The 25,715-nt window shown below is 46.0% G+C and overlaps 2 protein-coding genes across 3 annotated transcripts; both read right to left on the reverse strand.

Annotated features, from left to right (window-relative positions):
• Positions 1-846: 846 nt before the first annotated feature.
• rabif (RAB interacting factor) lies at positions 847-4,201 on the reverse strand. The gene is made up of 2 exons (XM_088639916.1): positions 3,731-4,201; positions 847-2,565 (listed from the first exon to the last, which is right to left on the reverse strand). The coding sequence occupies exons 1-2, from the start codon at positions 3,866-3,868 to the stop codon at positions 2,308-2,310; spliced, it is 396 nt and encodes a 131-aa protein (XP_088496042.1). The 5' UTR covers positions 3,869-4,201; the 3' UTR covers positions 847-2,307.
• Positions 4,202-6,539: 2,338 nt separating this feature from the next.
• On the reverse strand, positions 6,540-24,401 carry klhl12 (kelch-like family member 12). 2 transcript variants are annotated; one of them, XM_088639918.1, is made up of 13 exons: positions 24,076-24,401; positions 22,717-22,836; positions 20,043-20,249; positions 17,545-17,698; positions 16,078-16,295; positions 13,687-13,836; positions 12,523-12,637; positions 11,809-11,915; positions 10,731-10,926; positions 9,763-9,921; positions 9,287-9,385; positions 8,788-8,974; positions 6,540-7,319 (listed from the first exon to the last, which is right to left on the reverse strand). In XM_088639918.1, exons 2-13 carry the CDS (start codon positions 22,795-22,797, stop codon positions 7,193-7,195), a joined length of 1,800 nt encoding a protein of 599 aa, XP_088496044.1. In that variant the 5' UTR covers positions 22,798-22,836; positions 24,076-24,401; the 3' UTR covers positions 6,540-7,192. The 2 variants fall into 2 exon arrangements, with proteins under 2 accessions (XP_088496044.1, XP_088496045.1); XM_088639919.1 differs by lacking the exon at positions 22,717-22,836 and having other exon boundaries at positions 24,076-24,400.
• Positions 24,402-25,715: the final 1,314 nt, after the last annotated feature.

Here is a 25,715-nt window from a genome sequence, read left to right on the forward strand (position 1 = left end):
ACAGGCTGCTCTATAATGCTGTAGGGGCAGCTGTCAACTTGCTGACAGATGACAAATTACAACTCTTACAGAGATGCCAACATCAACTATTAGGCGTTTATGTTGGCTTGTTACAGTCTTTAGCTAAATAAAAAAAAAAACCAAAAGTTAAAACATAGTGAAGAGTGTGGTATTCAAATTGAAGGTATGGTACGACCATAGAACCCACAGCTCAGATCTCAAATATTGCGTTCAGTTTTGAATTTTCCAGGTTACAAAAAGGACAATGCTGGCCTAGAAAAAGCTCAAGAGCAATCAGATGAATTCCTGCTCAAAAGGCGTACCACATACAAGCCATTTAGAAGATCTTTCTCTCTTCAGTATGGACACCGGAGATGACAAGGACTACAGTACCAGTAAAAATCCTGATGTGTACTGACAAACACCGTCCATAGGAATATTTAACGATCAACACTGAAGCAAGGGCACCGACCAAAGTGACCAGTGTATTCTAGATTATGTTCAAGCAACTATCTACTCAAACGGAACAATAGGTTTATTCCATGCTGTAAAAAAGAAGAAAGAAAACCCAACGTTTCGGCCATGGAGCCTTCTTCAGGTGTCTTGCTGGACCTACTTGAACTACTAGTGTGTGCTAATGTATGAACCAGCAACCCAGCTAATCTAAAAGACTTTACGAGAAATGACTAGACAATGATTCTCACTTAATAAGCTAGTAGCAACCAAATGACCAGGATGAATCATACCATTTTCTATCATTTGCACACTTTCCTATTTTCTTAAAGAAACGAAAACACCTGAAGGAACTCTCCTCAAACAGAAAAAAAAGAAACAATATCACACATGTTACTCAAAACAAAAAGTTTTAATTTTCTTCTCCAACACGGGTACGACACACCGACGCTGGTTTTCGGGGGGTGGGAGAGGGCAGAGTCCAGAGGGAAAGTGGAAAGCAGGTGGGTCCAGATTTGCTGAAGCCTGGTTCCATCTGCTGTTGAGCCTGGGCTGGACTGGGCCAGGCGCAGACCTGGTCTCAGGGAGTCACGCCCTGCTTGCGTCATCATCCAGAGGCTGTCCTGAGCTCCCAGTAGTATCAGCACTGCAGGCCAGCACCGTCCCCACCACTTACTGTACATCCTTTACATATTCATGCTGTGGTCTTTAAGGTGTACGAAAGGAATAACAAGCAATCATAATACAGGCACCTTTAAATGGGAATTCATAAAAATGAAAGTGGACAATAACCTTGGAATTTATCTACAGAATTTCCTTATCACTTGTCCGATGGGGTGTGCGGTGCTCCAAAACCCAGGGTTGGTCCAGTCGAGAGGGGACCGGCGTGTTTGCAGGACTTCTTGGTCTCTTTAAAGTACCTCTGCAGTTAAATGGGTCTGATTATCAAGCCAAGGTCGTTAAGAGCCGAGCTGGAATGGAACGCTACAGACACGCCGGCCCTCCAGGACTGGACACAAGGGTCTTGGGTGTGATGTATGCCTACATTTGATGGCCATTCTACATCAAATTCTGCTAATAGTAGCTCTCCTTCTATTATGGGCGCTGGGGTAAATAAAACAGCGCTGTGCCGAGCTTAGAAACCCACTGACGGAGCACCGCACACCCAAAAAAGCTGGTTTCTGGCCGTCCCCCAGTCACATCAGTTTTTTTCATTTTCTACAGCCTGTCCAGAAACTAGACACAACAGAATCGTATAAAAAAAGAACTTACAGAAGAACATAATGAAACAATACAGAATGGTGCATTTCATGTCCTCTATAATAAGACTCCTTGATATTGATGCCTAACAGATAAAGCAAATACCGGTTAGCCCGACAAGTGGTTAGTGCATGCAACATTAATCACTGCTCTCTGATATACACAGTTAATCTTATTAGATACTACAATACCCTCAGTTTACAGTTCTAACTAACCTCATGACATCCTGGTAATTGAAGGTTCAAATAAAATGCAGCTAAAGGTGTGAAAAACTATTGCTTCATACATTTTGCTCCACCCCCTCCAGATGAGCTCCTTGTTTCCTCATCTAGCTCACGAGAAAGTCATTTACTGAATCGCCATTGGAGGAAAAAAAAAAAGATCTCATCCTGCCCGGATCTGTGTTGTTTCGCGCTAGATCGGGACTTTTTAGCGACTGTAAAGCCAATCAGAACACTGGGAGCGACTCCGGCTGTGTGCGATGGTGTGGCCAGCGTGGTCCCCAGGTCACCCGAGAGAGAAGGCACTCCCCCCAGACTGCACACGCGCAGCGGGCGTCACAGCTGCCCTCTCCGCGTCCCGCGGCAAGGCCACTCACGCGTGCGTGACCCGCTCCAGCGCCACGTAGAAGCTCTTCTTGTCGTCCAGGCTGTGCCAGCCGATGGGCCCGATCTCGCAGTCCGCGCAGATCAGGTACTTCACCTTGCCCACCTCCTTGGTGAAGCCCACGTTCTCGAAGGTGTACATGTCATCCACCAGCCAGTGGGCTCGCAGCACATCCCCCTCCATCGCGCCCTCCTCCTGGGAGCCGCTGGGAGCCCCGGGCTTCCTGCGCATGGAGGGCAGGAACAGCTGCCAGAGAGGGAGGGGGGGCACACAGTCAGAGAGAGGGGCTCCCAGCCAGAGAGAGGGGTGTCCTGTCAGAAGACACCCAGCTAGACAGGGAGGTACCCAGTCAGGAGAGATACCCAGCTAGACAGAGGGGTCCCCAACCAGATACCCAGCTAGACAGAGGGGTCCCCAGCCACAAGTCCCCCAGGAAGACAGAAGGCTACTCACTCAGGAGTTCCCCAGCTAGACAGAGGGGTACCCAGTGAGGAAACACCTAGCCTCAGAGAGAGGTACTCAGTCAGAGAGGGGAGCCAGGCAGCCAGGACTCCCCCAGCCAGACAGAGGGGTACCCAGTCAGGAGACACCTAGCCTCAAAGAGAGGTACTTAGTCAGAGAGGGGAGCCAGGCAGCCAGGACTCCCCCAGCTAGACAGAGGGGTACCCAGTCAGGAGTCCCCCAGCTAGACAGAGGGGTACCCAGTCAGGAGACACCTAGCCTCAAAGAGAGGTACTCAGTCAGAGAGGAGAGCCAGGCAGTCAGGGGTCCCCCAGCTAGACAGAGGGGTACCCAGTCAGGAGACACCCAGCCAGAGTGACGGGTACTCAGGACTGCTAGTAGAACAAATGAACTTTACCAGAAATGAACTATTACTATTTTCAAATACCCTTATACAGATATCTTCATTGACAGTCATTTTTTATAAACAGCCATTAAGGCTGGCTGTCACCTTTTTTACTCCCTGCACTTGGATGAAGACCACGCTTTCCGTGTGAAGCCCCTAGAAAAGCTTTATCTCCACTTTCATTTCATTCACATCTATAACATGTCCGGACCCTTCCTTAATTCTCCCATCTTGTCGGACATTGTTCATTTAAAGCTATTGTAGGCCGTACCTTTCCGTGAAATTAAGCAACATCTCCGTCGTGTCTAATTTCGAAATGAGATGATCTTGTGAATTTGTCGTTTCATCCCTTTTTCCTACCAGCCCACAGCGGAGTGCCGTTAAAGTTTGGGTTCACTGACGTCAGGGGAGCCACGGGCCACTGCCCGGCGGCTCTTATAGGTCTCTAACTGTCCGTCTTATTAAAAGCTAAAAGCGCATCCATGAACCACGTCGTGGTCACAGCTTCCAGTACTACACACAATTCCAATGCCTACAATAACTATAAAAAATAATGCAACCGACCTCTTTCTCTGTGAACAGCGCCATGCCCGGACACAAAACCTTGGAGCCGCATCGCTGGCACAGAACCGTCTTCGTGTTCTTCCCGTCCTCCGACACCAGCCCGGACCGATCCGGCGAGCCCGCCTCCCGGCTTTCCATCTGCTCCTCCGCACTGGAGACGTCGCCTGCGAGGGCACGGTTTCAGCACCTGGATCTCACTTCGGGCGGTGTTTCGTTTCGTTAAACAGCCACAGCACTTCAGACACCTAGCCGGCAAGCGTCTGAGGAGGCCCCAATATATCTTTTCTTGGACACCCACCTAAGTGCTCAGAGGTCTTGTTTCCCCTGCAGCTCAGTTTCTTTCCTTGTTAATAACAGTTTTTCACCCCCATCTAACTGACCCCATTCTAATGAATCGGCACAGCTGTTAAGGAGAAGCTAGACCAAGACACGGCGGACCATTTCGGCTTCCCTCCGACTGGAAACAAAAAACAGAAGATTGACCGTTCCGCTTTGCACAGGAATACAATTTCTTTGTGTTAATATTAAAAGTTTAGGTGAATGACCGTCCACATCGAGGCTGCATGGAGGAAAGCATGACATTTTTATAACGACGTACTCAACGGCAATTGCATAACAAAAGCAAAACACAAGGGATCACATTCAATTGCATGAACCTGCAAGTTTGGTTATGGGAGTGAATATATCCTACCGTACTATTTTTAAAACTATGTTGACATAATCATATATTGTTGACAATAAAAAGCCTGCAGGGGTCACAACTAGAGGGAGATACCCAGTCCATCCATGTTCTGAAGGCTGGTGAAATCTATTTTTTATTATTATTCATAAATTAAGCAAGTGATTTTTCTTATTTCATTCAGAATTCTGGGTCTTGAGTGATGGCATGGTGGCGCAATGGTTAGCATTGCAGCCTGGTAGTGCTGGGGCCCTGGGTTCAATTCCTGGGTACTATCTGTGTGGAGTTTGCATGTTATCCATGCCTTTATAGGGCTTTCCTCCCACAGTATAAAAAACACACTGGTAGGTTAAATGGCTTCTGGGAAAATTAGGCCTGGAGTATGTATATGTCTGCATGTGTCCTGTGATGGACTGGCAGCCCATCCAGGGTGTACCCTACCTGCTACCCTTGCTTGCTGAGATAAGATCTGCTCCCCTGCCCCGTGAGCTACAATAGTTAGAAAATGGATGGATGGTTCTTAAGAACTGAATTGTACGTAGTTATAAATAGGTTGCTTACGAAAATGGTGAAAATTAGGAATTGACCGAGTGGTTTAGTAAATGAGTGAAATAATTATTCATAGCCCCCAACATGTGATTTCTTTAGAATATACCCGAGCACGCGAGTTCTTTATTCTCTTGTACAGCTTTGTCGAGAGGAGTAACAATCCAGGCACATTTGGTTAAACAACTATTTATTACAATGACAAGACAAACTACACTACACACAACAAAACATACAACACACAAGTTACTCTATGTACAGTATTTACAAACAAGGTGTTTCAGAGACCTGACATTCTGGTCACCCAGAAAACCCCAGACTGCTACTAAGCATTAAACTCTTAATGCCTACAGAGGCCACATAAGAGATGAGCTGCCTTCTTACTAAATACAACACAACCTGCAGTTAAATCTCTCTCTCTGCACACTGGATGCCACAAAATAAATGGGAGCCTATATCCCTATCCACAACATGCACCCTAAGCAGGAAAGATGTTTCTAACTGAGGTATCTTTTATTCAGGAAACCCAGGTTCCCTAAAAACACAGAATAGCATGCTCTCTCTAGCAAGGTTCTAATATCTAGATCCAGTCAGGTTTGGTTTGGATGATTATGAAGTAGGGGCTCTCAACTGGCAACTTTAAGTCACAACTTCTCTGGACTCTTGTCTCGCCTCTCCTTCTTACCTGCTTCTTGTTTCTTCTTTGTTCTCTGTGCTCTTAATGTGATCTTATATTGTGTGTTTCTATACTGCTCATTGATAATCATTAACACCCAACTTACCTAGGTATACCAAGATAAACTTTACAATTGTTTTTGCTGAAGGGACCCCCCAGACTTCAGTAAACATCCTCTCTGCTTTGAAGCTAGTGTTTACTCTTCCAGGTGTCACAAACTTTATTTAAAATCTATGAGATACTTTTCAGTCACCTAAAGCTATAACAATATATTATTTATAATAATCTGTAATTTACTTAAATTGGCATACCACCAACTTAACTGCTCCCAATTAAAGTGTTCCAAATCTTTAGAAATAGGCGATTTAGGAGTGACCCTCAAGTTGGGATTTCCAGGAGCAGGGACAGATCACTGGAATGCCCTCTCTCAGAAATGCTGAATGGTATTTTTAATTGGTACCCTTTTCTGAATTTCAGAATCCCCCCCTTTAGGAGTGTGAAAGGTAAACAGCTGGAGTCTACAGAAGCAAACGATTCAGTTAAAGGCATCAATTAGTTCTGGTAACTCAACGCACAGCTTGGACAAAATCTAATAGACACGGCTGTACCTCACAATTCAGAAAAGGGAACCACTGTTATAGATCAGCCTGAGTTAGGAAAATAATCTGTTTAAGACTGGTCTGATCCTTAAGCACGCAGAATTTGATCTTAAACTCTCCTAAATTAGTTACTTTAATACATAACCGGCTTATCTGATAACATCTAAATTGGTTGGCATCTTTAGAAATGCCATTCCTCACTGCAAAGCTAGTCTAGAAATGGTCATTTCTAGTTTCACCAGCTAAGTGTATCTCACTAATTGCAGCTAAGAAAAACAACAGCTTGAATCACAGAAAGAAGGGATATAGTTTATTTAAGCAAAAACAGTTTATTGTTTTTGATCTACTCTCTTCCACACAAACACAACAGAAATGACAATCGACAGGTATCCTTCAAGTAAGGTGGAACTCTCTTTCACAGACAAGCCAGCATCCGATTGATACCAAAGTCGCCCACATGATTGAGAGAAAAATCTCCATGATGTGAAGACGGGGGCCTCACTGTGCTCCACTCACCCAGAACACAGGGCTGTGAGCAGCTGTGTGCGAAGGTATAAGGCTCTGTGTGAAGTCCAGCAGTGGATTAGCAGTAAAATATTGCACTTTAAACAAACCTTACATCATGTAAGTCCGTACAGAGGAGAACCAGGTGGATCACAGCGATGGCATTCATGCACGGAGGACAATGAGAAGCTGCATCTTTTGACTCGAAAATGAAAAACAATGCAAATATGAACACTTCCATCCTGGCCCTGTACACAGATGAAGGATGAGCGCGTCTCACAGTGGCAACAGAACCGTACGAAGGAAGCTGATGACCCAACAGAGCAGGGGGCTGTGACAACCCAACTGGTGTGGGATGGCAGGGTTTCCTCCGTCTCCTATGCGAGTTGCTCAGCTGTGGCGCTGCCAGTCTCTCTCCCCCTGGCGTCGCCCAGTCTGTGGGCACTGCCCAGGCCAGCTCACTTCTCCCTCAGAACACACACGCCTGCGTCGCAGCGCTGGGTGGCCATTGAGGTCACCACCTCCCAGCTGTCGATGACGGGGTCATAGCACTCAATACTGCTGAGGAGAGAGTTCCCATCATACCTGGAAGAGCCGGAGGAAAGGAGTCATTTTATTGTATATAGAGCCTTTCATGACACCATCTCAAAACGTCTGTACATTGCAGCAAGGTAGAGGCAAAAACAAATAGACAGTATATAAACTAATACAATATAATAACCAGAATGAATCATTTTTAAATGTTAACTATCTTGCATGATCTGACATAGGGTGGGAGATCATTAATGAGCTATGGAGAAATTCAACAGACACCTGGTCTCCCATTGTTTGGAGGCTGGTACTGGAAACTGAAAGAAGGTCAAAAAGTACACTGTGGAGTATAAGGAGTTAACATTTCACTGATGAAGGCAGGAGCCACACTATTGAAGCCCTAATGGTTCTTAGCAATATTTTGATTTATTTCCTTGAAATCCAGCACAAGGAAACAAAAGGGACTGCTGGATCTAACACATGATTACCAATATCTTCATCTGTTATAAACATAGATCATTGCTTCTTCCATGAAACAAAAGAAAAATCCAATCTGCTGACACATACAGATCCAGAATAAGGTACAGAGTTTTCTGTGGTTCTGCAATTTTAAGACTGAAACCATTTGCCAAGTGCAATCTAGATTTTACAAAGTCATGGCAGAAACGGCTGAAAAGGATTGGCTGACCAGTAGCAAGACGAAGCAGGCACATACAGTAAATGTCAGGTACAGTATGTGTTACCCCATCAGCTCAAGGATGGATTACAAAGAGCAAAGCAATGCCACAGAGCACCATGCTGAGGATTCCTCATGTGCCCTGCTAATGATGTATGTAAATGCTGTACAATTGCAGGGCTCAAAATGTAGCAGATGTGAACGTTTCTCTAATCCTTTAATTCACCATCAAGTCAGATCCATTATCGAAGAATGTTAAGACTCAGCATTGGTTTAAGAAAAATATTACTATGAAGAGAAAGGGACTTGATAACTCGGCAGTTGTTTGGCAAATTCATCCATTTTCTATCTGCTTCATTTAATTCAAGGTGGAGGAGAGCTGGAGTCTATCCCGAAAAGCACCGGCTGCAAGACAGGAGACACCCTGGACCTGACGCTAGTCCATCGGGTACAGACACAAACAATCACACTCACACCAGAGACAGTTTTTCCAGAAGCCAATTAACCTACCTGTATGTCTTTGCAAACTGGAGTACCCAGAAGAAACCCACATGAACACAGGGAACACATCCAAACTCTACACAGATGGCACCCCTGGTCCAGAATTCAACCTAGAGCCGCAGCACTGTGAGGCTTCAATGCTAACCAATGTACCACTATGTTGTCCAACTGTATGCATATACAAGATAATATATTCCCATGGATGTTTGACTTTCACTTAGATTAATAGTGTGCAAGACAAATATTTGAAACACCTGGGATATACACGAGTGTTTGGGATGCACCGCTGGACAATACAGTCTAGCCATATTAATGACATTTAACTTCATTAGCCCGAGTCCTTACCCAGCAATGGCGTAGAGTCTACCCCGGAGGACCGTCGCGCCTACGTAGCAGCGCGGCGTGGTCATGCTGGTGACGGTGGTCCAGGAGTCGGTGCGGATGTTGTAAGCTTCCACCGACGCCAGGTGTGCTGTACCATCGAAACCTCCCACCACGAAGATGTGGTCGTTGAGCAAGGCCACTCCAGCCCCTGCCACACACACACAAGGGCCTTTCACTCTGTGGTCCAAGGCACGAGTGTGCACACCCTCCTGGTGTGCTATGGTTAGTAGCCAGGACAAGAACACCAACCACCTTGCCTGCAGAGATCTTTATTTCTTGAATATAGAGACTGAGCTCTTCAAGCTCTTCGGTGGTCCACCACTTGTATGCAGTTGAGGTTCACATTTAATGTATTAAGTTCAAAAGATTATTTCAAAAACAAAAACAAAGAAGAACTGAAATCTGCGCACTGTAAAGAAAAGGCTTCTGCATGCAGTACTGAATGAAGCAGCTGACTGACCTGAGCGCTTGGTGGCCATGGGGGTGACGTTGGTCCAGTGTCCTGTGTGTGGGTCATACCTCTCCACTGAGCTCAGGATATTCAGGCCATCGTACCCTCCTAAAACCACAGCAACAACCACATCCTCACACCAACCTCCTCTCAAGGTTAAACGTACTCTTAGTCTATTTCTTAGCACCGCAGATGCAGACCATATTTTGTTTTGCTTTTCTTCAGGCAGTGTGCCACGATTACTAACTATACAAGCAGAAACGGCAGAGAGCTTTAAGCGAGAGAACAAGTACAGCAAATTAACAACCTAGCGTGTACTGAAGAGCAGTCATCATAAACCTCCTTCTTTACCCTGACAAATCTTCCAGTAGGAAACGTGTCAAGATATATATATATATGTCGATATGCTATAAATAGTATCTCCTTAATAATGGCTCATTTTCTGCAGTGAAGATACAGTTCTAGCCAGGCAGTGTCAGACGCACCGAGACAGTAGATGAGCCCATTGGCCACCACCAGCCCAGCTCCCTCCCTGGCAGTCTGCATGTCTCCCAGCATGCTCCACTGGTCGATGTTGGGGTCGTATCGCTCCATGCTGGTGTGCCGCCGGCTGCCGTCGAACCCCCCCGCCACGTAGATCATGTCTGCCGGCAGAGAGTGCAGATGAGCGCTGGGCTGGGGTACGGACGAGCCACGTCCAGCTCTGACAAAAGTCCACGTGAAGACGCTATGCGGTGTTCCAATTTCAGAACAAGATTGCTTGCAGGCATTAACGGGAGAAAAAAGGCCTTGTCCCGTGCCCCTGCCCATGCTGTAAATATGGAGTATTGTCCTGCAGCTGACTGTGAGAATCTGTTCATCTGCAATTATAATGGACTGAAAACCCATCCATCTATCCATCCATTTTCTAACTGCTTTATCCAGTACCAGGTGCGGGGGAGCCAATCAATTGGCACAAGGTCAACCTGGATCCATATATCCTGGACGGGATGCCAATCCAGCACAGAGCACAGACAGACACACACACTCATACCAGGGCCAATCTTCCCAGGAGCCAATGTCTTTGGACTGTGCGGGAAGAAACCAAAGCAACCAGAGGAAACCCACACAAACATGGAGAGAACATACAAACGCTGTTCAGACAGGACCCCAGAAAGTTATCCTAGGCTCCCAGTGCTGCGCGGGAGTATTGGTAATCACACTGGCAACCATGCCGCCCGACCTGAAAGCCATAATAAGCAAATTACCAGTTCTCCCCTCAAAGAGGAAATCGTGGTACTTTTTAACTAGATTCCATTTAGAAATAGACAGCTGGGACATTCTGTGTCGTGTTCACAAAATCATTAGTAAAGAAGTTGTGGGCCTTCAGAGCATAACAGCGCGCATTACAATCTCACAAAGCTTTTCTCTCCTGGCCGCGTGTGTTCAGCGACTAAGGCGAGGGTGGGCCCACCTCCCAGCGTCGTGGCGCCTGCCAGGCCACGGCGCACGTTCATGGGCGCCACCGAGTACCAGACCCCGTCCTCATCGCCGGTGTAGTCCAGACACTCCACGGAGCTGAGTCGCGAGCGCCCGTCGTACCCTCCGATCACATACACACGGTCGTTCAGGGACACTGTGGCCACGTAGCGCCTCTTCCGGGTTACGCTCTGCAGGTATCAGCGAGACCAGCCCCGTCACTAACGATCGGGAGCAGAAGGGCCGCAGGAGAGAGAACCGCACGCTGCTCAGCTGGGTGTCGTCAGGGAGAGGTAGCATTCGGAACCACTGTGGACGTTTTTAAAACCGAACCATGACTTGCTGGATTCTTCCCTTCCCCAGTGTGCAAGAGAGAGGGGAAGGTAAATTGGAAGATTTTTTCGATGGATTTTTACTGGGCACAAAATATGGCTTTCAATATTTTTCTGGAAACCAGTACACGCACAAGACTTCAAGTATCTAATCACCTTTTCCTACAGGTCTTCACTCCTCGTTCAAGGTAGAATATCAGGTTCCTATTGCAGACCAGTTTGATCCCTTCCAGATTTTACAGGCAATCAGATCCAGTTTCACTAATGATACAAATGTGTTTCTCTAATCCTGGACCACCTGAGAGATCACAGATGACATGTAGCCTAACCTTGATGTTCAACACTAACCCTACTACTAGGTCCAATCCCTAACCTAACCTTACAAACCAATGGTTTTCTGCTGGTGTTTTTTGCTTTCTTAAAATGAAGGAACTAGCATACTTCTTCCTGTTTTAAATTATTTTACTTGAAAAGATTACAAATAAAGATTCAAAATGCTACTGTTTTACGTCAGCAAAAAGAAAAAAACAAACAAAAAAACATTACTGTTGCTCACAAGAAGACACGAATCACTAACGAAAATATGTCTGCAATTATTCCCTTCTCCTTTTGAAAACATCTGTTGTTAGGTTTTTTAAATACATTTACAAGACGTGTGAAATGTCTAGCACTTAGTGTTCGCTATTACGCAAGAGACTCCAGCCCATGAGCAGTCTAGTAACTAAACCAGGAGGTACTTACTGGCAAGAAGCTCCACTCTTGTGTCTTGGGGTCATATTTCTCTACAATGTCAATGGGAGACTGCTGACTTCCGAAGCCTCCAATCACCAGCAGGACCTCGTTGGCTCCTGTCAGAGCACAGAAGTGTGTGCTGTCAGGCACAGATTAATGTGATTCCACTGCCTTTGTTTTGCCTCAAGCTGACACTAGACGAGGCAATTTGTTTTGTAATGTTACTGATCAGCTGAGAAAATGGCAGAGAGCCTTGGGTCACAACAGTGTCATGTTGGTCCCACAAGTACACTCAGATGGTCACATCAAGACAATCCCTTGGTTAGCTTCCCCAGTCTGTGGTTGGCTTACACTCCCAGAGTGGCAAAGCCAGGATCTAAACCTGCAATCTCAGGGACACAGAGTTCAAACTCAGGGTAGGAAAAACTGAATAATCAACTTCCTATGTCTGTGCTACACAATCATTAGGCCACATATCCATAGCCAGACTTCTACAACATCAAAGACCCTTTAAAAGCAGTAGACAGCATTTATTTTTTAACTTTGAAGTTTTAAAATGAGTCTTACTTTTCTCTTCCTGTAGTTACAGTTAATACAGTTGGTCAGTCTGGCCACAGTGGGCCTCTCGGTTAACTAGTCTGGGGCCACAGAGGAGTGACCCTGAAAAACTCCCAAAAGGCTGCCCTCTCGTTCTTGACTTTCTAAATCGTAACGGTGCAGTACCTAGTCGAGCACGGGTGCGAGGCCCCTGCATCTGGCTCCTCAGCTCTGGCCTCAAGTGGAACTTCTTGGCTTCGTCGACGAGGTCTCTGCACTGCAGACTGCATCTAATCAAGGGCTGGGACAGGACAGGGGTGGCTGGCCTGGGTCCAGAGAAGAAACCCCTTCCCCCCCCCCAATCGCAGTCTGCCCCAGCCCAAGGAGACCACTAGAGAAGCAAGTGTTACTTGTCAAGGAATCCCTCCTATCAACTTCAAAAATTGAAATAAGGCTCTTATTGCACTGCACTGCATTCTGGGATTTATATGCCAACGCTGAAAACAGGTGTTGGGCATCTGAGGTTCACTACCTTACAGAGAGTGAATTTGCATAAATAGCCACAAGGAGTTAAATCATAATAAGCCTTCTCCTTCATCATTTTGACCTATACTGGAGTCTGGGAAAGGGAAAACCTGAAATGGACCCATCTGTTTTGCTGTGTTTCCCACAGGCTGAGCTCTGGATGACTGACCAAGCAGGAGCAGTCAGGAGGAGCAGTCAGTCCTCTGTTTAAACACTATGAGAGCACAGCCCTGCCAGGATGACATTCCCCAGAACCCTCTGGGGGAACAAGCTGCTGCTCTGTCACCTGACCAGCAGAAGGAGGCCAGCTGGTCAGCTGACTGTTTAAAAAGCAGGAATAGTACACTTCACGCGCAGTCAGGGGGAGTGGATGTCTGTTGTCCGAAGGGGCAGAACTTAGAACCCCTGCGTGCACCACTTGGCAGAGGGAGGAGGACTGAATGACGAATAAAAGAACTGAGTTTTGGAAATTTGGTGAAGAGTCTCAGAGAGACAGACTTTGTTCAGATGGAAGAATTTTAAGAAGAGATGGGTTCTAAGAACTGTTTATTTGAAGGCTGGTAAGCAATTTAGCTGCTCTGCCACTTTAGTTCGTGAATTAAAAAAGAAGTGTAGACAAGAGCTCAAAAGAGCTTTGGCTTTTGTTTTCGGTTGTGGTGTAGTTTGATTCCCCCGCCCCCCACACCATAAATAAAAAGAGCACTTGGTTTCGTTGAACCTTGCAGCTGTGTGGCTGTCGACATGGACCTGCCTACTGGATAGCTCACGTCACGACACGCCCGGCGGTTTTGTCACAACACGCGCTGGCGCGCCCAGAGACCCCACCTCGGTGTCGATGACGTCGGTGATGTAGCGGGGGGTGAGCAGGGGCATGCGGACGTACTGCAGCATGTCTGGCAGGAAGGGCTCCCTCTCTTTGCGCGAGTGCTTCACCCAGGTCAGCACGGCCTCAAACACCGGCTCCTCCGAGTCCACCTGGCAGGTGTTTCGAAAAAAAAAGAAGCAGCTTGCTGTGCTGGGACATACCAAAGAAATGACAAATAGCAAAGAAATGACAAGCTGTCGCACCTTGAGGGTACATCAACTGCGTGGAAGGATCATCATTCTACATCGGGGATCTACCCACCAGACCGTTTTCTAATGCTTCATCCAACTCAGGCTCGTGCAGGCATACAGGACAGGGCAGGACTCCAGTCCATCATAGGGCAGACACACAGACACATACACTCACACCAGCAGCCAAACTCCACACAGATAGCACCCCAGGTCCTGAACTGAACCAAGGGTGCCAGTGCTCCAAGGCACCAATGCTAACCACTGTGCCACCATGTTGCGCTAAATGAGAAAATAATGTGGTTAATTGTTTAATTGACTACTCAAGCCAGAACAGAGAATATAAGCCAGCAAGTTTTCCAGGAACTGAGTATGTTGTACATGAAAGATGCCTGGATTTCTCTGGGAAGGCACCGAAGTGTAAAGAATGGAATGTCCTCGACAAACATGCATGAGGCAGGAGAGATAGGCATGCTGCCGGTTCAGATTCCACTGGGCCGCCTCTTCCCCCATGATTCATTCTGACAGCACGACTTATAAACCTGCACTTCAAATTGGAATCACAGTCCTAAGTGGATAAAACAAAAACATTCATATGTGCATTTATACAAATAAATATTAAAACGGGGCTACTCACTAATTTGGGAAGGCAAATACACATTATTTGGAAACATGCATCTCTCTGAGGTATACTCTAACTGTTGCTCAACTTTCATCACAGAAGATAAGATATTCTTGCACACTATTGCAGTAGAGATATAGGCTACAGTATATTACTACTTTTGCTGTCGCAGCTGAACATCAGCTCTGCAATACAGAGAGCTGAATGGATGGACAGAGTCTGATTAGTAAGACAACGTTTGGGCCCCAACTTCAAAACCAGCCAAAACTACACAGGAAATAAGTACTGCACGCCAGCAGGTTAGCACAAACCAGTACAAATAGCCAGCGACATAAAGAGGTAAAGAGATTTCAGCCCACTGAGAAGCGCCCACTACTGCACTTACCACAGAATTTCCACAGACCGCCTACACCAAGCCACAATCTTTTTGTCCAATTGTCTTTTTGTTCAGTTGTCTTCTGAGTCACTCCACATTTATTTCATTGTTAACTTTCACCATGCCGGAATGAGGCTGTTGAAAGTTGCCTGTTCTTGCAAGATGGAAATGAACACAAAACAAACAGTAGGACTGTCTCTTTTCTGTATTTTCCCTTTTGCTCTCTACACTGCATCTTGAAATTGATGAGCTGAAGAGGCTTTCTGGAGCCACACTGGTGGACAGTGTGCAGCAGATTCACAAGAATGCTTCTCATTGCAAAGCACAGTGATCAGGCTTTCAGGCTTTACAAGTTGCCATCTCTGATCAAGCGCCTGCTGTTGGTGAACAATAATAAGATGGTTCCTGCTGGTAAGCTGGATAACAATAAGATTAATAAGTTGGTTTAGTATTGATCATGAGCAGGCATGCATAGACTCATATCATGGCATTTGCCAAACCGCTTTATACCACACGGTGTCGCGAGAAGCCGGAGCCTACCCGTCAAGCAACGAGCACAAGGCAGGGTACACCCTGGACAGGGCGCCAGTCCATCACAGGGCAAGTGCAAGCCAATCATACTTGGGGACAATTTGGAGGCCACGGGTAAAGGCTGAGAGGGGAAATTTGGCCTCAACACCAGGATAACTCCCTACTCTTATTGAGAAATGGCCAGGGATCTTTAATAACCACTGAGAGTCGGGACCTCGGTGTAACCTCTCACCCGAAAGACGGCGCCCACTACAGTATAGTGTCCCCGCCACTATACTGGGGCATTAGGACCCACACAGACCGCAGGGTGGGTGCCCCCAACTGGTCCCAATAACACCACTTCCAGCAGCAACCATAGCTTCCCAGGAGGTCTCCCATCCAGGTACTGGCCAGGCTCAACCCTGCTTTGCTTCGGTGGGTAGCCAGTTGAGAGCTGCAGGGTTATATGGCTGTTGGCTGCATAGGCTCATAATCAGCACTAAAACACCATTGACTGTGTTGTTTTTCAGCTTCCTGCAATTTATGGAGGCACATGCTGCTCTTAAAACCTGCAATGAATCGGACGTCTACACAGCCTTTCCCTGGCACGCACACAGCGGTGGGGTCATCCCTCCGCGAGCGTGGGGCTGCACACCTGGATCTCGTCGCACTTGATGAGCTTCTCCACCTCCTCCTTGCTGAGCAGCATGAACTCCTCGTGCTGCACCACGTCGGGGAAGTTCTTCTGGCTGAACACCTCTGCCGCCTGCATGAGGTCCACGCAGTTGTGCGTCTCGGCGAAGTCCCGGATCCCCAGGCAGTTGGAGGGGTCCAGCTGGCTCTCCAGGAACTCGCAGCACGCCTGCTTCACACCTGTGCCCCCGGGGGAGGGGGGGGACAAACGCACGCAAGTGCACATGAGCGCGCGTTTGTTCTCTCGGAACCGCTCCGCCGACAAGTGGGGCGCCAATGAAAATGTCTACAACCCTTGCAGAACAGAACCTCGCTGTTCCATGACAGGCTGTTGGACACTGAGAGGTTCACCTTAATAATAATAATAATAATAATAAATTCCTTACACCTACAGTATATAGATCTTTTCTGGACACTCCACTCAAAGTGCTTTACAAGTAACGGGGACTCCCCTCCACCACCACCAATGTGCAGCCCCACCTGGATGATGCAACAGCAGCCATTGTGACCAGTACCCTCACTACACACCAGCTATCAGTAGGGAGGAGAACAGAGTGATGAAGCCAGTTCAGAGATGGGGATTATTAGGAGGCCATGATTGGTAAAGGCCAGGAAGAAATCTGGCCAGGACACCCCTACTTTTTCTGAGAAAAGCCCTGGGATTTTTCATGACCACAGAGAGTCAGGATGAGGTCTTACGTCTCATCAGAAGGATGGTACCTTTTTACAGTATAGTGTCCCCGTCACTATACTGGGGCATTAGGACCCACACAGACTGCAGGGTGAGTGCCCCCTACTGGCCCCTCGAACACGTCTTCCAGCAGCAACTGAACTTGAACTTTTGAACTCGAACTTATTTGAGTTCTTCCCAGGAGGTCTCCCATCCAGGTATTGACCAGGCTCATGATAAAGTCATCTTTATCTCTTGGTCAAGATAAACCTGTTTGGTGGTGGTTTCTACCCCAGTCCAGTTTCAATTATTTTAGGTGTATGTCATTCTGCAGGCACTGAGTCATCAGTGGGTTCTTCTGTAACCTGTATATTGCCTCAACTTACTGGCAACCTTCACTATCTGGGTTCTACTGAAACATCCTTATTAACACACCTTTCTCTCTCTGAGCTCTCAAAAAGTGTCTTGTCTATTAATTAGCTTTTACTTTAAGATTTAATGCAACATTGGGTACACTGGTTGTGGTATAACTGTGAATGAGTGCAATGGCACAAAACAAGAAAAGGGAATAAATCATGCACTTGCACTGATCTAACAGCTTGCACCAATTGTGTGACGGCACAACAGGAAGAGGTTACAGAATGCAACTGCTTTCAGGTTCTTGCCCATGCCGAACTGACTTCCTGTCACGTGTCTGGGACATGTACAGTACCCTATACACAGTCATGCACATCCCAGCATGCCCCACTCCCGCTTCACCTTTCAGCTGCAGCAGACAGGCAGCAGGCAGCAGCTCCTGCACGTTCTCCACCGTCACCAGGACCGTCTCCGTGTACACAAAGTCCAGCAGGATCTCCATGGTGGAAGCCGTCAGGCCCTGGATGTCCACGAAAGGCTTTCCCTTCTCCGAGAGCTGCAAGCACACAGCAGCGACAGGGCCTTCAAGAGTTCAGCTGCGCGCTCTCACATACCGGCGGCAGCTGATGCAACTTGAGGCAATTTGCAGGCAACTGCTTGCAAGGTACACTTTTTTTCCCCCCCAAAGAAACAGCCATTATATCTCATTTTGTATCAACCCAATATAAAAATAAAACTCAGCGCCGCAGACAGAAACACCAGCAAACCAGCTGTGTCGGCAGCAAACCATGCACAGATCCTTCCACAGCGATGCAGCTGGAGTGCAAAGCAGATGTCCCGTTGCTCCAGATCGATGCATCGAGCTCAGGTCAAGACTGAAGCATCAGCATGGGGCACCTTCAGGGAAAAGCCCAGTGCAGTGGGGAACAACGCTGGACAGTGCAAACCAGGGTGCTTTTCTGTTCAGATAAATCCTGGTGCTGAAGAGGATGCAGCCTTACAGCAATTCCCAGGCTGCTGGATCTGTTCTAAATGTTTTCACGCTGTAGCTCTGCATCACTCACAAGATCGCTCAGTAATGGAACAAGTAATAGGTTTATTCCATGCTGAAAAGAGAAGAACGAAAACACAACGTTTTGGCCGTGGAGCCACCTTCTCTCAACGACACTCATTTTCTTCTAAATTCTCTCTATTCATTGTTGGTTTCATTTCACACCTCTCTTCACCTGTCCTGACTTCACAATACCTGATTGGCCACTCTGTCTGTCCCCTGCTCCCGCCTCCCGCCTCTCCTCTCCCAGCTTTTGTCCTCCTGCTACATTACCTTTGCTTACTGCCCTGTCTTTCTCCCACCTGAAGAAGGCTCCACGGCTGAAACGTTGTTTTCTTTCTTCCCTTTTCAGCATGGAATAAACCTTTACTTGTTCCTTTGCAGCTTACGCATGCTGACGCAGCCACCCACCTGAACTACATCTCTCAGTAATGTATTAAATGTCATAAACACTGTCGTTGCCATCATGTTTGTACATTGCATGTCACTTATGTGATGGCTGTGACATTCTAGTGGATTACATAAATTAATTAAAAGGGTAGAAATACTTATGTCTGCAATCCGGCAGGTATCTGTTATTGCTGTCACAATTAATAGATCTCTGAACCTTGCCTTACCATATGTTTCTGGGGTATACAGTTTTAATGTACCATGTCATTTAAGGATTGTTAAAAGCTACATAACCCTGCAACTCCCAACTGGTAACTCACTAAAGCTCAGCAGGTGTGAGACTGGCCAGTACCTACATGGGGGACCTCCTGGGAAAGTTAAGGTTGCTCTGGAAGAGGTGTTAATGGGACCAGTAGGGGGCGCTCACCCTGCAGTCCTAATGCCCCAGTATAGTGATGGGGATACTATAATGTAAAAAGGTGCTGTCCTTCGGATGAGATGTAAAATCGAAGTCCTGACCCTCTATGGTCATTAAAAATCCCAGGACATTTGTTGGAAAGTGTAGGGGTGTTACTGGCATCCTGGCCAAATTTCCCATTGGCCTTTACCAATCATGGCCTCCTAATAATCCCCATCTCTGAACTGGCTTCATCACTCTGCTCTCCTCCCGACTGATAGCTGGTCTGTGGTGAGCAAACTGGTGCACCATGGCTGCCGTCGTATCATCCAGGTGGGGCTGCCCATTGGTGCTGGTGGAGGAAAGTCCCCATTACCCATAAAGCTCTTTGAGTGGTCTGAAAAGCACTATATAAGTTTAAGGATTAATATTATTATTAAAAGGTATTTGGTCTGATCCTGATGTCGTCATCATTGACATTAACAATAGCATCAGTTTGCTGTTGCAGAACTATGCAGATTGTTTCAGTGGGTTGAATGAAAGTCATTACTATTTAGGACTGTTGCATTTGAAAATAATCACTCATTTAAAGGAAGGTAACAAGGACAAAATGCCTGGCACCTGTTAGAAACAGAAGTTGAATCTGGTCCCTGAGCAACAGCTCAATAGCACCTTCTAGTGATTGAATGAAGTCAAAGTTCCTCCAGTCCCTCAGCTCTTGAGTTTGGCTCAGATCTGTGCTGTTTAGCCTTACCTCTCCCACTGACACATCACTCTGTTTCAGTCAGGCCCTCAGAAACTCAATTCAAAGATCCTTAATGGCATGACCGAAGAAGTACAGTTCTGCCAAAGTAGATTTAGTTAACAAACATTTACAGTAAAAACATATTGCCGTCACAAACTCCTCCTCTCCCGCTATCGACCCCTGTTCCACGCTGTCTCGCAGTCCCCGAACAGTGAAGAACTTTCTGATGCACAAACTGTTTAAGCTAGACTGCTCCAACTCCCACAGAACAACTGCAAAATGACAGTGACAACACACTTCTGGCAGGGAAGTGTTACCTCGCTGGTGAACATGGCGCAGAAGTAGTCGCTGCAGGCAGCCAGGACGATGCGGTGGGCAGGGAAGTTGGTGTTCTCCACTTTAAGGGTGATATCACACAGTGTGTTGCTCTTGCGCAGAGCGTTCATGGAGTTAAGGATGGACTTCGCGTGGGAGTTGGTCATGATGTCCTTGGGAGCCATGGCAACAGGGATGGGGACATTCACCTGGAAGAACCCATAAGGATCATTTTGATTGTAAGCTCATCTACAGTTGCAGGTTACTCTGAAGCTATTTACAGAAAACATACTGAAGCGGAGGGCACAAGTGGAAACTACATAGAATTGGGGTTAGGGGACTATTCACTTCAACTATTTGATAGACTTCAGTTATCCTTGATTACATTTTACAGGTGTGCTGTTGCTCACGTGTGATATTACACTGTGGTTTGGCTGCAGCTCGGAAGGCGTTACGGGGGGTGATCAGGTCAGCCCACTCCATTATTGGAGTACAGCTCTCCTCTATTGTGGACATTTTTACAACTCGCTGCCTCCGGAAAGCTGGAGGTATTGTTAAGGACAACAATCATGCTGGTTTCTCACTTTTCTCTCCCCTTCCCTCTGGTAAGCATTATTGAAACATAAAGGCAAGTACCTCCAGATTCGGAGACAATTTCATCCCGCAAGCTGTCAGATTATTGAACTCTACCCCTACCACTGACTCACACTGATGGGTTTTTTTCCCACACTGCTTGTGCTGACTTGTATTTAAGTTGCGTGTTTTTTTAACTTTGTTGTTGCTGCTGCTGTTTTGTGTTTCTGTTTTGGTCTGTCCTTAACATCTTTGTATTGGAGCATACATGCAAATAAGCATGTCATTGCACCTGTGCATATGACAAATAAACTGAATGGATCTGGGAGTGTGGAAATAACTGCCCCATCATGCTGTTAAAGCCGATACCCTGGCTTCTTTCAAGAAACAGGTGAATGAGATCCTGAGATCAATTTCTACAATACAATAACTACTGACTACTAAACAGGCAAGAGGAGACTATGGCCTCATCTTGTTCGTAAGCTATGTCCCTATGTCCTGCTTAGGATGGGTGACATGGATGACGCCTGAAAAGCAGTGAAATGAAGACAGCCTGGGAGTTTGCAGATAGCGTGGTACACATGGGTCAAGTCAGTTCTCAGCCAAAAACAAGGCATTCAGAAACACATAAGAAGAACTTTGCTGTCCTGGTCAAAATTCAAAGCAATGTGACTAGGGTAACTCCTGGCCATTAAAGACACAGGTTAGAAAAAAAAAGTTCTTCAGTCTCCAGCAACGAAGATTAAGAAAGTACCTTACAGAAACATTAGAAAATCTTGAAAAGTACCAACAAACTGAACACAATGGATTACTGCAGGATCAACTGGGAAATAAGGATCCGGGAACAACAAAGAATATTAATGAAGAACTTTTAAAATTGTGAATATTGCTTTATACAAAAGCTATCTGGAACAAGGAATAATTATTGATAAATTACTAAACACCTGTTGCATAAGACAGCTTCCAAATGAGAGTAGGAAATTTGGTAAATATGTACATTACTTATACATCAACAGCCTGATGAAGCAGATTCTCACTTGTCTACCTGATCTGCTGTGCAGGGGGTCTCCTGGTGCAGAATGGCTTCTGTATGTCAACGAGGTGAGGGATGCACTATAGCCTATGACTGAATTCCTATTATGGAAACCTTTTTAGGAACCTTTAGGGTGAACTGCACTTTTTAGCCCCATATGAGTCTGGTTGGTGTAGCAGTGTGACAGCAGTGTCAGCACCCTGTAGCTCAATCTCATGAGATCTCAGAGGATAAGCAAGGTTGGGCCTGGTCTGTACTTGTATCTTCAGGATAAACAGGTCATTGTTGTAAGTGGCACTTGTGGACCAGAATCTGGTACCCTTTTTTCTGGACTTGAATTTCCAAGAACAAGAACCACTAGCAGTGGCCCCGTGTCCTGGCCAAATTTCCCCCTGGCCTTTATCAATCATGGCCTCCTAATAATCCTCATCTCTGGCTTCATCACTTTGTTCTCCTCCCCACTGATAGCTGGTGTCTGGTGAGCATACTAGCGCTCTACAGCTGCTGTTGCATCATCCAGGTGGTGCTACACATTGGTGGTGGAGGGGAGTTCCCTTTACCTGTATTGCATTTTGAGTGGAGTGTCCAGAAAAGCGCTATATAAGTGTATGGAATTATTATTAGTAATAGGCGTAGTACACTGGCTGCATCCTTCACAAGAGACATTAAGCTGGTCATTAACGATCCTACTGCACTTTTTGAAAAAGTAGGGTGTTGTATCAGTATCCTGGCTACATTTCACTCTTTGATTGTACAGTGTGGCTTTGCAAAAGTTCCCTGTGAATGTAGCTAGTAATAATTTCTCAATTTTCCACCTCATCGACTGTTTAGCAGCACCGCTGAGAGAGAACAGCTGCCACACTCACTCAGATGGGAACTACTCATTAATGATGGATGAAAAAACGGGGTTCCCTCCTACATGTAAAGTGCTTAGGGGACTTTTGGGATTAAAAGTGCAATATAAATGCAAGGAAATTTTATTGATACTTTTTTAAATACAACATACAGGTATATACAAATGACATAAGATAGGTTTTGTGAAAAACAGTGTCAGTGGTAAGAATTGCTACCTCGTGGAGCTGTGGCCCTGGGTTCAGCTCTGGACGTGGGGTGCTGTCTGCGTGGAATTTGTATGTTCTCCGTCTGTTCATGTGTGTTTCCTCAGGGTGCTTCCGTTTCCTCCCGGTTTCCTCCAACAGTCCAAAGACAATTAACTTGTAGGTTAATTGGCTTCTGAGAAAACTGGCCCTAATGTGAGTGTATGTCTGTTTGCCCTGTGATGGACAGGTGTCCATTCAGGGTGTAATCCTGCCTTGTGCCTGTTGCAGAGATAAACTCTGGCTCCCCCACGACTTTGAAGTGGAAGAAGCCATTAGAAAACGGATGAACGGAGGAACGTTTTTCAAGAAAAGCATTCTTGCCTTAGCTGGTACTGTCAGACTTTGTGTTATCTAGGTGAATTTTTTTATTTAAATAATTTGAAAACAATAAAAAATTCACTTAAGAAAATAGCCACTGGCTATCTCTAGTAACCGTTTACAGTATAAACTACAGTACATTGTTTCCAAGGAACTAATTGTAACTAAGGAAGCGCACTACTCCAGCGCATGAGCAGTACCATTGTGTACGTCCATGGCCACTGATCCTTGGTTGTCATGCCAACAAATGTCAGGGGTCAAAAGTGATACGTCACAAAATTTCGTTCAACGAAATAAACATCGAAGTCCTTGAGTTCACGAAATGAGCAGTGACAAAACACAAACGGTATTCCGCTTCGAGCGCACGACTTGAATATCAATTTGCGATATTCGTATACAAAATGTTTTTGTCTGAAAATTGAAAGTCTGTATGTCATTATATGGGTAGAGTAACACAACTGTCTTTTGTGGGTACAATGAAAGTTGTTAGTTTTTCATTTCGTGTTGTCCAAAAAAAATCAATTATGTAATACATTTCATGTTGGAAGTGTAATACGACAAACGGCGCCCTTCAGCCCAGGGTACCCCACGACACGTACAATCGGGCATCCGGGTCACCCTACAGCTCACGGCCGATCGATTTCACAAAGCTTTGCTGCTAATGCTGGTCCGAAAAGCACCAGTTAACATTGCAGTTTAACTTTAGAGTGTGCCAAATACGTATTGTGCACAGACCCGTATCTGACCGCACGATTTAAGAATGATTTACTAAGAGAATCCTATTCGAGCACGAGGTATCATTATGAACAGAATATGAATCCAGTGCTTACAAGATGCAAAATACTGAGGTATATGATATTTATTTTCCTAGCCGGTGGACATGTTTATAACAACCAGATCACCTCAAGAGGTCAAATGCAACAGCCCGTTATGTGATTTTAGAGGTCAACAAGCTCAGATGTAATGTTATTTGAATGCAGTGTACTTTATTGCGGACAAAACGTTATTTACCAGCAGATGAGACGCTCCGGTGATTTGCACAGTTACAACCCCCAGCAAAGACGCTCCATACTCCGGCGTATCCGTCACTCCCACACCGCGGTTCTTCTCCGCGGCCCGCGTCTGTTGGGATCTTTCTAACTAAAATCAAGTGTTACCGAAACAAACGTCCACGTTTCTAATCCTCTCAAAACAAGATCGTTTGGTTAGCTCATAACTGTATTCAAAATCCCCACAGTCACACAGTTTTCATGAAAAGCACTGTGCTATCCAGGAAGATAAAAGTCCCAGGTACCAGTTGCAAACACAACACAATGACGTCATGGTCACACACAAGGTGCACACGCCCGAGGATTCCCACGGCCGTGAACGCGCCTTCTTTTCTATATTAAAAATGCTTAAACTGCTATTTAATGTAAAGAATCTGTGTATAAAAACAGTTATGTTGCAGTTAACAAAAATGTGTAATACATTTACGTGATAGCAGGTATTTATTTGTACGAGTATTTACATATTTAAGAATTTGTTTTGACGTTATTGTTTTTTTTGGCTTTTCAATAACCCCAAAAAGCACTCGACTCTCCCCCTTCCTGCCGCTTTCACAGTTCTTGTGTAGTATGGAATTAGAAATTAGCTGAAACACTAAGACAGATGTTTCAGATCATGGAAAAAAAATAGGAGGAGACGGTTAACTGCAGTGTTTTTGTTTACACCGGTTTATTTAAATAAAGACAGCGTGTTCATTACTGGAACAAAAAAGCAAAGGACACAGGGGTAGTTCCCAAACCGGGGCTGAGAATCACAGCTCCAGGTGCTGCTGTAAGTGGTGTTGTTGGGCCAGTAGGTGGTGTTCTTCCATCCTGACCACACTGTTCAAAAACCAAGGTCCCAGTACGATTGGGATGATGATCGGGGACACCGTGCTGCAGGAGGTGCTGGTCTTCGGGTGATACATTAATCTGAGGTAACGACTTTGTTTAGCAGAGGTGTCAGTTCTGGTGTCCTGCTTAATTCTACCCTGGGCTTGTACCATGTAGCTTCCCCTGTATCTTCCCTTAATTCAGTCGAAGCAGTTTCTCATTTCTCCCCTTGACCAGATGTGCAGTGGGACTGCTGGTGCCGACCAGTGGTGCCTCTCAGGTGGGGGCTTCAGTGCTGGAGGAAGAGGGGGCCTATTTCTTTATAAAGAACCTTGGAATTCTTTAGGATGGAGAGCACTAGTAGAATGCAGTTTTGGGCTGTGTAATTATTTCAGAACCTTGTTAAGTACTTGCCATACCTACACGAGATGCCAAAAAATAAAAAGAGGCACAGCTCATCTTGCAGCAGAATCATGCTTTCCTTTCAGTGGATGAGGCTGTATTATGATTTGTAATTGTAAGTCTTTGACAAGGAAAAGGATATGACCAAAACCCAATGCTCTGAGGTTGGGAGGCAGAGGCTGGGAGTTTAATATGGAAAGAGTAACAAGATAATCCATACATTTTCTAACGGCTTCTAACAATTCGGGATTGCAGGGGAGCCAGAACCTAACCTGGCATAAAACTGGTGCAAGGCAGGATATACCCTGGACAAGACACCAGCCAATCACAGGGCACGCACAGAGACAAGTACACACACAGTCCCACCAGGGCCAATTTTCCCAGAAGCCA

The sequence above is a fragment of the Lepisosteus platostomus genome, chromosome 7 (assembly GCF_059453375.1).
Source record: "Lepisosteus platostomus isolate fLepPlt1 chromosome 7, fLepPlt1.hap1, whole genome shotgun sequence".
Taxonomy (NCBI): domain Eukaryota; kingdom Metazoa; phylum Chordata; class Actinopteri; order Semionotiformes; family Lepisosteidae; genus Lepisosteus; species Lepisosteus platostomus.